The 14,850-nt window shown below is 44.9% G+C and overlaps 1 protein-coding gene across 2 annotated transcripts in view; it reads left to right on the top strand.

The window, feature by feature from the left end:
- Positions 1-13,955, top strand: part of LOC108406663 (ectonucleotide pyrophosphatase/phosphodiesterase family member 7-like) — a 28,749-nt gene extending 14,794 nt beyond the window's left edge. The window contains exons 2-6 of one of the 2 annotated variants that reach the window (XM_073214723.1): positions 982-1,127; positions 7,173-7,799; positions 10,160-10,397; positions 11,904-12,024; positions 13,843-13,955. In XM_073214723.1, coding sequence (XP_073070824.1) covers positions 982-1,127; positions 7,173-7,799; positions 10,160-10,397; positions 11,904-12,024; positions 13,843-13,897 — 1,187 coding nt within the window. In that variant the 3' untranslated portion in view covers positions 13,898-13,955. Of the gene's footprint in view, positions 1-981; positions 1,128-7,172; positions 7,800-10,159; positions 10,398-11,900; positions 12,025-13,842 lie in introns of both variants that reach the window. The other variant, XM_073214722.1, reaches the window with a different exon arrangement.
- The last annotated feature ends 895 nt before the right edge of the window (positions 13,956-14,850 follow it).

The raw sequence follows: 14,850 nt of genomic DNA, 5'->3' as shown, positions 1-14,850 counted from the left end.
AACAGTAAGATGACAACTGTTTGCTTCTTTCCGGTTGAAAGTCTTGGCCACCCCAGGGGGGACTTTACCCACCAGCAGCCTGGCAGTGTCTCTGACCCAGCAGAACACCTTTCCCTCCTCTATTCCCATGACCATCAAGTTCTAGTCACAGAATGTCCTGCCTCAGTTTACCGTGGACATAGGAGAAATCATCCTATGTTATTATAATCAGCAGGGTCTCCCAGAGGCTTATGTCCCAGCAGGCAGATAAGTGCATGCTCGGCCCTCCCCTTGGGTCTTTCAGCTCAGTCTTTATACTGCCCCACCACATGCACTCCCCTTTGTAAGATCATGGGTTTTTTCTATACTTAGTTCAACTGTTATGTTTTCAAGAACAATCTAGCTTACCCACATTCCCCAACATCTGCCTTCCTCCCTTAAGTAGAGAGAAAAAAGTCTGCTCTCATCTATGTCTGGAGATCTTCCTGATTCCATTGGTTCCCTCAAACAGCCCAGCCCATGGGAGTCCTAGGAGAAACCCTGGGATGTTTGCCAAGAATAAACCCACTGGATGTTCAACAACGAATCAGATCATCACAAGCAGATGACAAAAATAATCCCGAAGGAAGCATCCAAATCCAAGGCTCTCAGTTTATGGAAACAGAAAAATCCAAGTCACCTGGCGTCCCAACACCCTGCTTTCCCTCCTCCCTCATCAGCTTGCCCAGCCAGCACTGGCTTTCCAGGGCTCCGAGGTCTGATTCAGGGAGCAGATCCAATCTGGCAGGTGTGAAATGTGATTAGCCCTTCCTTTGTGGCTACCAGTGTTTGCTCCTCCACGAAAATAAGTCTGAAGCCCCCATACGGCCACCCAGAGCAACAGTCCCCCAGAAAAAGTAGCCAACCACAGGGATGTCTGGGGAGGTGGTCTTAGGACACTTGACACCCCCGGCAGAATTTGTTCATAGAACTTATCAGCACCTTCGCTTCTTTATCCCCCAGGTCGCTGGATTGAAGACCACGGAGTCATTCACAACATGATGTTTAACACAGAGACAAACTTGAAACATTCCTTCAAGACCACACAGAACAAGACTGAGTGGTGGGACAATGGTGTCCTGCCCCTCTGGATCACAGCGCAAAGACAGGTACCATCAGAAACTGGGCAGGCTTCTCATTCCCACACATAGGAGATGGGGATTAGAAGCTGTGTGACCTCAGGCCAGTGACTTAACCTCTCTAAACATCTGTTCCCCTAAAGGTGTAAGAGGGATAACCATGAGGTGCTTATTTAATAGATTCGGTGTAAGGGTTAAATGAATTATGCACATAATGCATATCTCAGTAAGTTTTAGCCATTATCTATGGCCAAGTCTCTAACGAGGGCATATCCAGATTAATCGTGATCGGACCTCCAGGGCTCACCATGGCATGTGGACCCAGCAGCTCTTTAATAAGTATCTGTTTATACACATGCCTCAGACTGAGGCATAAAAGCCCTTAGAAATGAAGTTGACCAATTATTTAATGTATCTTCCAACCATGAAAAGCTCATTTGAAAGGATTCCACTGACCATTCATTATTGTTTTGTAAAAGCAGAAATCTGAACTGTTATTTTTTAATTCTCAATCCCAAACCTGTTGTCAGCTGAGGTTTCTCAATGAGCTTCCAAAGTCGTCACTTCAGAATAGGACCTCCTTCTTCGCAACACACCAGCCTTTGCTCCAGAGCTGTCCTTGGCACTGGCGCTTCCTCCCTGTGCTCTTAGCCCACACTGTGCACGTCATGTTGTAAGGTGGCACGATTGCTGCAGCTCCAAATGGGGCCAGCCAACTCCGCCCTTCTCCTGCTGCGTGATTGTGGGCAATGACCTCCTCTCCGCTTCACTTACCCTACCCAGAAAATGAAGATTGCCAGAGTCTCTGCTTCATAGGCTCATTGGGAGAATTAACTGAGATAATGCATGTAAGGTGATCAGAACGAAATGCTCAGAAACTGTCAGCTGTTATTAATGGAGGCTGAATCATTTTCATACTTCTTCAGCTGCTCATCATAGCCCCAGGCCAGAACCCACCAGTGGAAGATTCTGTGTTCATGGGCATGTCCTACTGTGCACTATCCGGTATGAAAGCCTCCAGCCACACGTGGCTATTAAGCACTTGAAAAGTGGCTAGTGAGACTGAGGAACTGAACTTTTGATTGTATTTGGCTTTAATTGATTTCTGTTTAAATCTAAATACTACATGTGGCTAGGGGCTACCGTATTGGACAGTGCAGCTGTAGATGGATCACAGGGTTGTCAATGACAGGTCTCTGCCTCAGGTTCATTTTCTTCTTACCTATTAGGCTCTAGATTCCTTACTCTTACGTCATATTTTTAAATTCTGAGGCAGAGACCATGCAGATAAGTTCTGTCCTCCCAAGCGAACAGTTTTCATAACACTTAGTATGAGTCAAGCACTGATTTAAGTACATTATATTTATTAATTTGTAACGACTCTCAGATAGCTGCTGTGTTTATGCCCATTTAACAGATGGGTAAACAGAGGCACAGAGTGGAGCCATAACTTCTCAAAGTCAAAATCTAACAAGAGGCAGAGCTGGGATTTGAACTTACTCTGGATTCGGCAACTCTTAACCCCTGACCGTGAAATAATATTACTTCCATGGCCAGAACATCTAGCTGCCATAGCCTTTAATTTGCTATTGAAAATCTGGGGCCTCTCTAGTCTTGCTGTGGTGTTTCTTCATTGATATGAGGCCCCTGGTAGCATTCTCCTTTCCTGTAGTTTTTCTTATCCATGGTTCTCGCCTCATAGCCATTTATTTATGGGACTTTGTTTCCTCCTGCCCAACTCGTAGAGTGTTTTTCCTCTTTGCTGAATTCATTAGTGTGCAAAAACAGGATCTGGTGCAGGGCCAGGCAAGAGATAACATGCCGCTCATTTGGCAAGTGAATGCAAAGTTGGTAATCTCACTCTGCCATCGGCCGCTCCTGCCATGGGACAGGGCCATCGGGCAGCTCCCTGAGGCGTGGCAGGAAAGCTGCTGCAATCAGAGTGAACCTGCAGCCCCAGGCCGGCCCCCCAGGAACAGCACTCCAGTTGGCCCCAAATGCCATTCAGGGGCATATCTGTATCGCCAGGCATGTCTGTAGCGGGGTGGCCTGCCCAGTCTCCATCACTGGGAAAATCTAGTCTTCTCCAAAGTCTCTTCCAGGCAGACTTTGTGGAGATTGATGCATTAACCTTTAATAAGACTAGAATGTTTTCCCTCAGTGACACTAATGCTGCCAGAGCCCATCAAGATCCATGCGAACTGACATGCCTTAGTAGATAACGCCTAAAAGATGGGATTCCTGACCACCTCTGCATCCATTACTCTCAGCCCACGAGCTTACCCTCACTCCAGCAGGAGTTCCCTAATGGTTAGGGTATGAAGAGAGCCTTTTGGATTTAAGTGAGCATCCTTGATAACTGACTATGATCAATGGCTGAGGTTCACCAAGCTCAGAAGTCCTAATTCTAAGAGAAAGGCAGGAAGTCAAGACGGTAAGACCTAGGAAAACCATAAAAACCTAGGGGCATGTTTCATGCCTCTCCTGAGCAGCTATAGAAAGTATTAAGGAGTGAAATAGCAGGGAAGGATCTGAGTGAGAACCTCATGGCTGCCAAAAATCTGTAACAGGACTGTAATAGTCTGCTACCAGGAGGGAATAAGGAGGCCAGCTACAGTTTTCAGTGTAAGCCAAGTCTCCTAGACAATAATAGCTTTCAAACTTGGAAGGGCTGTGAGCAAGATGAGGCCAGTAGCTTCTGCCCAGAAAAGCGTTAATAGCAAGATAATGCATCCCAATATTGGCCCAAACAAAGTCTTTATTATGCATCATAAAGTCTCTGGGAATAATAATCTGACCTCTGAAAGGGTGTGGAGAGGAAGAAATCAGGATCTTCCTTCCTTCATCTAGTTTATTTCTGTTCAATGACTCCTCTGGAGCACAGAAAAGCAATGAAGAAACTCAAAATCAACCTTAACTTCCCAATTTCAAAGACATGGAGTCCATCTCTTTCCATTCAGTCATACCCAGAAATGAGGAAATCATACATAGTTCCCTAAATCATACATAGTTCCCACCAAAGCACAACCATGATGGACTATTCACAGGCCTTCCTAAAACACGTGTGCCTTGTGACATTCATTCCATCACCTACAGGAAGAGATAAGACAAAATGCAAAGCCCCACTAAAACTTTGGCTCTAACAATTGGGTGTGAAGAGTTTGGTGGACTCTGTACAAAACCCAAAGGTCAGGATTTGCTGGTAGGAAATACCAATTCTTGTTTTAAAGAAGCAATTTAAGAATAATAGCCACATTGATGCAACACTACACTAAGGGAGAATAATGAACCTAATAAAACTAGCAATTTTCCAATTGCTATTGCTACTGGAAACACTGATTATGCTAATTAAAGGGTAGAATGGTAAATACCCACTTTTTTGCATCCAATTAAGTGCTCAGATTATTTCTCAGAAGTATTTGTTGAAAACAGCACTTTTGATTATCATGGGTCCCAAATAAACAGAGTCATGTGGGCAGGGCGGCACTCAAACACTCATTTCTTTCTTTTTGAAGCTAATTTCATGAAGCAGCATAACTCCTAAAATTCCTACAGGACAAAGTGAAAAAAAAATCATAGTTTCCTAAGACTACAGCTTGCGATATCTTTAAAGAATGTTGAGAACACAGCACAAGAAAATTTCAAGTTGGGAATATCTGAGATTTAATATGCAAATATCAGGAACTCAACTGGATATGGAGGCTGCTAAGTCCCTCATGTCAATGTCAGCTTGTTCTAAATAATAAAATAGTCAAACTATGTTCTACAAAATATTAGAAGTTTTATCCTTACACTCAGTTCCGTACTCTAGAGCAAAGTCAATTTATATACAAGTTAAACAAAGTACCATGCTAAAAGAGAGAATTATGTCTAATGCCAATCAGAAATGCAATAAATAAATATTAAAGGATTTGCAAGTTAAAGCAACCATAGAAACTGAATTATGAGAAAGGAAAATGTGTTACCTGTCAAGGTTACAAATAAGATGCTAGAGCCTAAAAGAGAGTTTCTGTAACCATTTCCGTAAGTTAACCAGGAGTGAGAATAGGATGAGTTTTGCACCCACAAAAGGAGATGCAATTCATCATTCATTCAACGTGCATTTGACCAACAGTCACTACCTACTCTGAGCCAGGCCTGTTCTAGGTTCCAGGAAAAGGATGGTCAACAAGATCAACATGGCTCTTACCCTCCTGTACCACACATTCAAAGGAGGAAAATACACAGTAAATAAGTAAAGAAGATAATTTCAGACTGGGGGAAGTACTTTAGAGAAAATGAAACTGGGTTTTATAATAGGAAATAACACTGGAAGGCAGAGGGTACAATATTTCACCTATAACTATGGATAGTAGGGCTTCCAGAGTCTTTTAAAGTATCTAGTATTAAGACTTCTGTTTTAGGCCAAGTTTCCTAAAAGCAGAGCCTGAGGCAGGGATTCAGGGTATATAACGCAATGAATGCATTGAGGTAGAGCTCTCAGGAGACACGAGTGAGGAGGATGGACGGGGCAGTGGGAAGAGAAAAGTGGCCCCAGCTGGAGACAGGCTTCAGCCTGATCCTACAGGGAATTCTGGAGCATGAACTTTACACCCATGTCATCCCACCCTGAGAGAACAGAGCTCGTCTTTTGTCCTTCCATCAGTCAATTACTAGACATGAGCAGCTGGTATGGAGAAGAAGTATGGAATCTACCCCATTTCTCTGATGTGAGGGGCCCAAGACCCCATGCGGCAGCCACTTTTGCCATGACTGGAGCCCCAATCTCATCTTCCCTGTGCAGTCCCCAACCCTCAGGTTTGCAGGCACATTTCAGATCCATCTTCAGTTGCCCTTAGGAGATAGAAACTAGAGGAAATAATCTGTGCCCCCTCACCACCTGACCATGCCACTTAGCCCAATACTCTTTCTCCCTCTCTAAGGAAAATAAAAGCTAAGCTCACTGAATGCTTACTATTATGCTCTGCATGCAGAGTCCTCACAACCACCCCACAATTAGGGGCATTATCATTCCCATATTACAAATGAGGAAGCTGAGGTAGAGAGCATTTGAGCAACAGGTATCCAAGAGGTGAAGAAAGGACATAACCAGGCAATCCAGCATTAGAGCACACTTTTAGCCACCATATTGTTCTCCCTCTGGACAGGTCCCCAAACACCGTGGTTGACCAGATATCTGTACAGGGAAAAAGAGGGCAGTCTCCCCTTGTGGAAGGCACCTCAAAATTTTACAAGTATTGCAAGTACTGAATCGGGCAGCTCCTTCCCTCTCCAACAGCCCAGAAGAAGTCCCAAGATTGAATCTCATCTGCTCTGACTGCAACATGGGCCTGAGGCTGAACCAACTGCTATGGCCAGGAGACACAGTATCCTCTGTCTGGCCAGGCCAGAGCCATACCCCACCTCTGGAGCCTGATGCAGAGCCAACACTCACAAGCCAGGCACACAACAAGGAACTGGCAGAGAGCCTCCCAAAGTCAGGGGGCCCTGAACCAGAAGACAGGGAGTGGGTACTGGGCAGGTAAACATAGTAACTGTCCACTACATACATTGGAGAAGGCTTGTCGTGGTTTGTTATATCTGGAAGCAAAGAAAAGAATACCTACTATATGCAAAATACCCAACACTTTATCTCAAAATTATCTGGATTAATCCTCACAAAAATGTCGTCAACTTTTTGGCATTTTACATGCAGTAACATTAAAGCAAAGGCAATTAAAGAAGTCACTCACCATCACCAGCTCAGGAACTAGCATTTTCCTCCATTCCAAGGAACTTTTTTTTTTCACTCTGCTGTCTCTGAAGTTGAAGTGCATCACATAATCACTGGAGTGTCATGGTTTAATTGGCAATGTTTTTCTTTCCGTTGGTGCATAAAATAATGGCACATCTTGCAGCTAATGGTGTTTTAGCATTTGATGAAATCCTGGTGAAGCCGGGAATGAAGTCCGACCTCATCCGACTCCAAAGCTCCTGTGTTTTCTGTACCTCTGGACTCAGGCAGATATGCTGACAAGGTGGGCTTTGCTTAACATGAGAAATGACTCTGATAGAATTTTTGTCTTGTGCTTGCAGGGGAGGAAGACGGCGTCATTCCACTATCCTGGGGGAGGTGCTAAGTACAAAGGGGAAGCTGTTCAACGGTCGTTGGTGGAGTCCTACACTCACCCAAACAGCAATGAGACAGAGTGGAGGGAGAACATCGATATTGTCATGAACTGGTTCACTAAGGAAGACTTTGACTTTGTGACTCTGTACTATGGAGAGCCAGATAACGTGGGACACCAATTCGGGCCCGAAACAGAGAACAGAAGGATGATTATTCAGCAAATCGACAGAACCATCGGGTACCTGGTGGAAACCATAGAGAGGTATAGCTTGACTGAGCACCTCAATGTCATCATCACATCAGATCATGGCATGACCACAGTAAAAAAGAAGCCCAATGTCACTGAGATCCTCTTGACCAACTACATCAAGTTCAGGGATATGATCAAGTTTCATATTGTGGACTATGGTGGCTTTGGGATGCTCCTGCCCAAACCAGGGCAAGAAGAAGCCGTTTACCAAGTACTGAAGAATGCACACCCTCACCTCAATGTGTATAAGAAGGAGGAATTTCCAGAACGCTTCCATTTTGCTAAACACCAGCGGGTACTGCCAATAGTGATGTATGCTGACTCTGGTTACAACATCAATGGGGTAAGTTGATTCCAAAATGGGTCAAGTCATCGTGGATCTGGGAGACAGCCACCAGGGAGAGACTGGAAAACATTAAAACATAGGTTGTAACCAACAGTTTTCTAAGTGTTCCCCACCCCAACCAACCCTGCCCCATGTTACTATTATGCAATAATGACAAACATCCCTGACCAAGGCTGTGTCCAGCACTGTGCTAAAATTTTAACATGAGTTATTTTACTTTTCCCAACAACCCCAAAGATAGATGCTCTTATCTCCCCCATTTTAATGAGGAAGAAACCAAAGCTAGAGAGAAGTGATTTGGGATTAGAAGTATAAGGCTGAAGTTTAAAACCAAGCCTGCAAGCCTAATCATTATGCACAGATCACCACCAGTACATTCACCAGAAAAACCACCTGCTGGTTCCCCTTTACACATATCAGGAAAAAAAAGAGCAATCCTGTTCATTAAAAAAATGCACAAACAAATGCTTATAGCATCATTATTCATACTAACCAATAAGTGAACACAATCCAAATGTCCATCAACTGATGAATGGATAAAACATGGTCTATCCACACAATGGAATATTATGTAGCCATTAAGAGGAACAAAGTACTGTTACATGCTACAACTTGAATGAGGCTTGAGAACATTATGCTCAGTGAAGGAAGTCAGATACAAAGGACTATATATTGTATGATTCCACTGAAGTGAAATGTCCAGAATAGGCAATTCTACAGGGACAGAACACATACTGGTGATTGTCTGGGACTGGAGGAGAAATCAGGGAGAAATGGTGAGTGATTACTAAAAGGTACAGTTTCTTTTTAAGGTGATGAAAGTGTGCTAAAATTGATTGCAGTCATAGGTGTACAACTCTGAATGTACTAAAAATCATTGAATTGTACACTTTAAGTGGGGGCATTGGATAGTATATGAATTATATCTCAGCAAAGCTGCTATAAAAAAATAACCTTAAAGAGGAACATATCAGAATCAATGCTAATTCTGAGGTCTGAGTGAAGTGGTCTGGTTTTTGTTAACTACCAGCCAGTAATTCATGGCAGAACAGGTTAGGTACTGTTTACCGTCACATGGCAGAAGACATCCCAGGTATGGCTTGAAGAACCCGTCTGAGGATATGGACAGGAGCCACACATTTGTACTTATGTTTGCAGTCTGTGCGCTCTCTTGGCTTGCTGCAAGTCCATAGTAAAACAGATATGGAAACACTCATAAGGTTATCACTTAATGTTGGTGGAAATATTCATAGTAAACTGCAACCATTCATTGGTATTTTGTAATCCCTCACCTGGCCGAGGATGCATGCTCAAAACCATGGCTCATGACATAACAGATTGGGAGTGATATGAACGTAATTAATGTGACAGTCACATTCCCAACCTGACCAATCTGATCGTTTGAGGGAATAGGGTGCTGTATGGTCAGTTTAACCTTTTGGTGAACTGACCATTAGGCAGAGCACCCTTTGTGTCTCAGTGACTCATCACTGAGTAGTTTTCAGAGTCCCTGCTTGCCTTGATGTGCTAAGTATAATGGGCTTTACCCTCCTCTTTTTGGGATTAAGGAGCTTGCAAAGCTCATGAGGCCATTAGTGGAGGCACTCACTCTTAATTGGCTGCACCATGGCCTCCAAAGCAGTTGGACTGGTTTCTTTAGCTAGGTGGATGGAGCCTGAGCAGAGAAAAAAAGGCACTTTCTGTATTCACCAAGCAAAATAAGAGACCAGCTTTTCAATGTCCAGAGCATCACACTCTTGCATGCTAGACTATGTTAGTCCTAAGAAAATATAAAGTGTTATAACTGATATTACTTAGTCATTTGAAAATAGGGACAAAAACCTACCTTGCATCCACCAAACAATAACCTACAGACCTAACTCCCTCCTCTCTAATCCAACCCCCTACCAAATATATATACTTTAAATGCCATAAGAATCATACTGGCTCAGTCTAGGTTCAGTTCTTACTACATGACTCAGGGCGCGTTCCTCAGGTTCCTACTCTGTAAAATGGGGATGGCAGTAACAGTGCCCTTGCTGGGCTACCATGTGGATAAAAGGAGTTAATATATTTATAAAGCGTTCATCAAAACTCATAGTAAGAGCTCTATGTTTGATCATATTATTATTGTCAGTATTATTATCTTCTTACCGTTCCTAATGGATGTGCTTTCTTTATTCTCTTAAAGATCTTTCATTCCTTGTTCTTCTCTCTGGCCTTCTCTCAGAAGGCTGTCTTTCCGTGTTAATTTTCAAAGATTTCATGGATCCAACAAGCATGACATTAACTAAGCTGCAGTTTTCTTCCAGGGGACTGGAATCTACAATGGCTTCTTTGTTATTATTATTTTTTAGCAACTTATAATATATTTCAACAAAGGAGACCACGGCTTTGACAATGTCTACATGGACATGAAGACCATATTCAGAGCTTTTGGGCCAGATTTCAAGAAGAATCACCTCACTGAGCCTTTTGACAGCATCCACATCTACCCACTCATGTGTAAGCTCCTGGGGATTACCCCCGAGCCCCACAACGGCTCCCTGGCAGTCACCCAGGAAATGCTTGTAGACTCTTATGACCAGCAACCAGGTGAGATACAAAAGCAGCAGTGTGGTCTTTCTGCCCTGAGATAGAAAAGATTCAAAAAGGGGTGTCCTGAGCTGGGGTGGGGTGTAGGGATCAAGCAGAATAATCCTGTTTTCTGGCAGCTTCAATGCTCCCCATACAAGATATCAGCAGCTCTAAATAGGTAACAAAGGATGTGTCTTTGGGGCAAAGGAAAGAGTCTCCCCAGAGGAAGCCAGGTGGTAATCCTTCTGAGCCTCAGAAATCATGTGCAATCTGCCCCCAGACGCTCCCTTCTAGATACAGAAAATCAGCCTGTCTTCTACAACCCAGTGCTTGCTGGTGCCGGGAAGAAAGCTGCTCAGAGGAAGAGCAAACCCTTACCATTGCACTGGTGGCTGAAAAAAGGGAGGTGGTTCCTATAAATGAGGTGGCTAATTCTTAAGACTTCAAAACCCTGAATCTGAGGGATATAAAGGAAAATGGAATTGTCTCTGGGAATTCAGTTGTTTGCAAACACTAGCCAGCTTTTATTCTGCCAGGAGAAACTTAGTTCCTGATGACTTTACTGAGTGCCTAGAGCAACTATTCTCAATCAAAACAGAGTACAAAGGACAGCTGCCTACACCCTTTTCCCTTCTTCCAAGTCATTGCCCACAATCTTCTTGTGAATTTACAGGAAGCAGGTCATTTTGCTGGAAACTAATGAAATGAATGACCAATTCAGCAAATTACTGAGGATTGTGTTTAAGTTTCAGAGTATTGCTACAACTATTTGGTCCCTATCTCCTATCCCACAGCCCATCTGAAGCCTGGAGTAAGGTGTTGACCATCATCAGTTATTGATAAGCAGTATGTCCCACCAACAACTGATACTCAGTGAATTGGCTTTTAGCAAATTGGTCATTTGGCAAAGTGTCATTATGTAAATGGGTCATTTGGTGAATAGGTCATTTAGTAAATCTGCTTTCAATGACATGCCTTACGAGATTTCTCTACAGTGAGCACTTTCTTGGGGTAAATGTACATTTCACTTCCATAATTAAAATTCACTAGAGCCTGGATGGGATATTTCCCAGGGACCCAGGAGCAGCCAGACAAGTCTTTTTTTTTTTTTTTTGGTATCAATCTACAATTACATGAGAAACATTATGTTTACTAGATTCCCCCCATCACCAAGTCCCCTCCACAAACCCCACTACAATCACTGTCCATCAGCGTAGTTAAGAATCTGTACAATCACTATTTCTCTTCTCTGTGTTGCACAGCCCTCCCCATGCTCCCCCCATTATACATACTAATCATAATGCCCCCTTTCTTTCCCCCCACCCCTTATCCCTCACTTCCCACCCATCCTCCCCAGTCCCTTTCCCTTTGGTAACTGTTAGTCCATTCTTGGGTTCTGTGATTCTGCTGCTGTTTTGTTCCTTGAGTTTTTTCTTTGTTCTTATATTCCACATATGAGTGAAATCATTTGCAGACAAGTCTTTTAATAATTGGACAATTAAAAAACATCTGATTTTTTAGCAGGAGCAGAGACGCAGAAGGAATTACTCCAAAACATAGTGATTGGACTTGGGATTGTCATAGGAGTTCTTGTGGTTCTGTTTGTCACTAGTGTGACATACACAGTCATTCATCGGACAAAAAAGTGAGTAGTTTTGGGGTTTCCTGTGGTTGGTCGGTGCACATTGTAGTAATCCAATTCAGCCATTTCCTTCATGCCTTGGGTTGGGGGTGGGGTGGTCCAAGCACTTTGAGAACCCAGCAACCAGCACCAGCTTCGTGGGCTTTTGACCTGGGCAGTCACACAGGGCCCGGAGCGCAGATAAGCCCCCAACATTGTTCGATAATCTACTGTCCCTGTTTGTAAAGTCTTGATTTTTTTTAGCAAGGAGCTGTCATTTTCATTATTCAATGGGACCCAAGAAGTATGTACTGGTTGTTTTAGCATTTGAGGGCTGCCATAACACAGTACCACAGACTGAGTGGCTTAAGACAACATAAGTTTCTTATCTCACAGACTTGGAGAGCAGAGGTTCAAAATCAAGGTGTCAACAGGCCAGGCTCCCTCTGAAACCTGTAGGGGGGAATACTTCCTTGCCTCTTCTAGCTTCTGGTGGTTGCCAGCAATGGCAACCCTTGGTGTTGTTCCGTGTGTAGATGTCACTCCAATCTCTGCCCCCACTGTCACATGGCTGTCTTCTCCCTGCATCTGTCTTCACGCGGTGTTTGCTTTTCTCATATGAACACCAGTCGTGGGATTTAGAGCTCTCTGTAACCCAGGATGGCCTCATCTTAAATGCATTATACCTGTAAAGACTATTTCCAAATAAGATCACATTCCTAGGCACTAGGGGTTAGAACGCCCAACGTATCTTTTTGGGGGACATAATTCAACCCGTAACACCAATCAAAGCATTACATGGCCCTGGAGCACCTCTTCCTAAAATCTCTCAATAGTTATAGCATTAGAACAGGCTTTCATATTCCTTATTACACCCAACCCTGTCCATTCTTCTACTTTAATAAAGTTCCTGTCTCAATAGCACAGGGACCTCCTGAACACTGTTAACAGCTTAAGGAAAGTCAGAACTCTTTTTTACCTTAACTCCACCAAAAAGCCTACATTTAACGCAATTTATACTTGAACTATAAAAATTTCCTATAAGTTGAAGCATGACCTATAAAGGTCCCTGTACCGTGAAGCAACATTTTAGAAAGAAATCAATTGATCCTTTTCTACAGAAACCATTAGCTATAGGGGAGATAAAGGAAAACTATGTACTGATTGAACTGCCATTCCCATAGCGTAATTTCTAAAAGGCAACCATTCCATACAGTTAAAATGCATTAGATTTTTATTATTACTACTATTATTATTATTAAAGAAAGCCCCCAAATCCAGAGGTTGCATCTTTAATATCGCATGTGCACATACATATCCCCTCTTGCCACTGGCAAGACCTCTGGGATATGTCCTAATGTTTCTCTCCATGTCAACACCACCTGGAATTTTTTCTTTCTGTGTTAAACAGCAGTTCTAATCTTCACTTACACCTCAACACGCCACACCTGTGAGTCCATGGTTCCTTAAAAATCCCCTCAGTGCCTTGATTCTTCCAGATTCAGATCTGAGATGTGTAGCCTTATGAACCTTGTCCCTCCTGAGAGCCCACACAGAAAAATAAAGGTTTCTAATGTGTGCGGGCCAGTGCTGCGACCCACTCGGGGCCCTTCCCCAAACTGCTTCCCAATCTGCTTTTACGGCATCAGAAAAGGCTGGGCCAGCCTGGGTTTATTAATATCTTAGCATAATATCATACAGAATTACTCACTCTGGTGTTGACTGTACATGCCCTTTTGCTCCTCAAAGGACAGGTAATTAATAGCTACTAGGTGCGTTAATGAAGCCAGTATTTACGAGCTTAACTGACCTGTTCCCATTGGTTTTCATTGTCAACTACAGGCAGACAGAGGACCAAAACAGCAGGAGCGACCCGGCGCGCCCGACCCAGCTCTAAGGCCACCGCTGGAGGACCCCGCCCACTGTCAAGGGCACTGCCACCAGGAGGGCTGGGGCAACACCTCGGGCCCAATAACCACAGTCCACCCTCTCTGTCTGAATCAACAGTGTTGAGGGGAATAAAAGATTAACAATTCTGGTGTCAGATTGTATGCTCGCTGCTTCCTGGTGGAAGGACAACCGCTGCGGGAATGCTCTCTGGTCTGCAGGGACTGGTCAGATGGCATCTGTGCCCGCGTCCGCCGTCTGCAGGTACGTTCAACACGCTCCTTCTCAAGACCTTTCCAGACGGGCTTTCATGAGACGTTGGGGCCAACGTGCTGGACTCTGAACGCACTTCAAACTCCGCAGGCAGCCCCGTGGGCCCCGCAGTCTGTCCTGCTTCCCCTCAAGGCAGAACGCCACGGAAAGGGGGGAACCGCTTCCCTGCCTCCCTGTGCCCACCTCCGAGGTCCCTCAGGAGAGGCGCTTCCAGGGCGCAGCCTTGGGCAGTGCGGGGTCGGGACCGCCGGGGCGGCCCGCCTGACCGGACTCAGGGCGTCTCTGGAAACGTTTCGGCTGCTGGCGGCGGTGCGGGGAGCTCGCCTTGCGCCCCCTCCGCAGGGAGACCCCTGCTCACCGCCCGCGCCACCCCCGGCCGTCTCTCCCCGCCCTCCATTCGGGACCAGCTCTTGCACCGGCGCCTTGACCCGAGCGCGCTTCTCCAAGGAGAGGCAGGGCGGCGCCGCCCGGGCCCGCGGCCCCTGGGCCTGAGGAGGCGGCTTGCGGGCGGCGGGGCTCCCTCTCGCCCAGGCGGAGGGGACGTGTCCGCCCATGCGGGCCTCACCAAAAGACCCCCGAGGAGGTGCAGGGACCTCCTCGAAAATGATTACCTGGCGCTTGGCGTGACTGGACGCCGCCAGAGAGGCGACGCCGCCCGCCCTGCACGAACCTGGCGCCAAATTGTGGCTC

Source organism: Manis javanica, chromosome 10, assembly GCF_040802235.1.
Source record: "Manis javanica isolate MJ-LG chromosome 10, MJ_LKY, whole genome shotgun sequence".
Lineage (NCBI taxonomy): Eukaryota > Metazoa > Chordata > Mammalia > Pholidota > Manidae > Manis > Manis javanica.
This window is presented reverse-complemented; position numbering and strand designations above follow the sequence as displayed.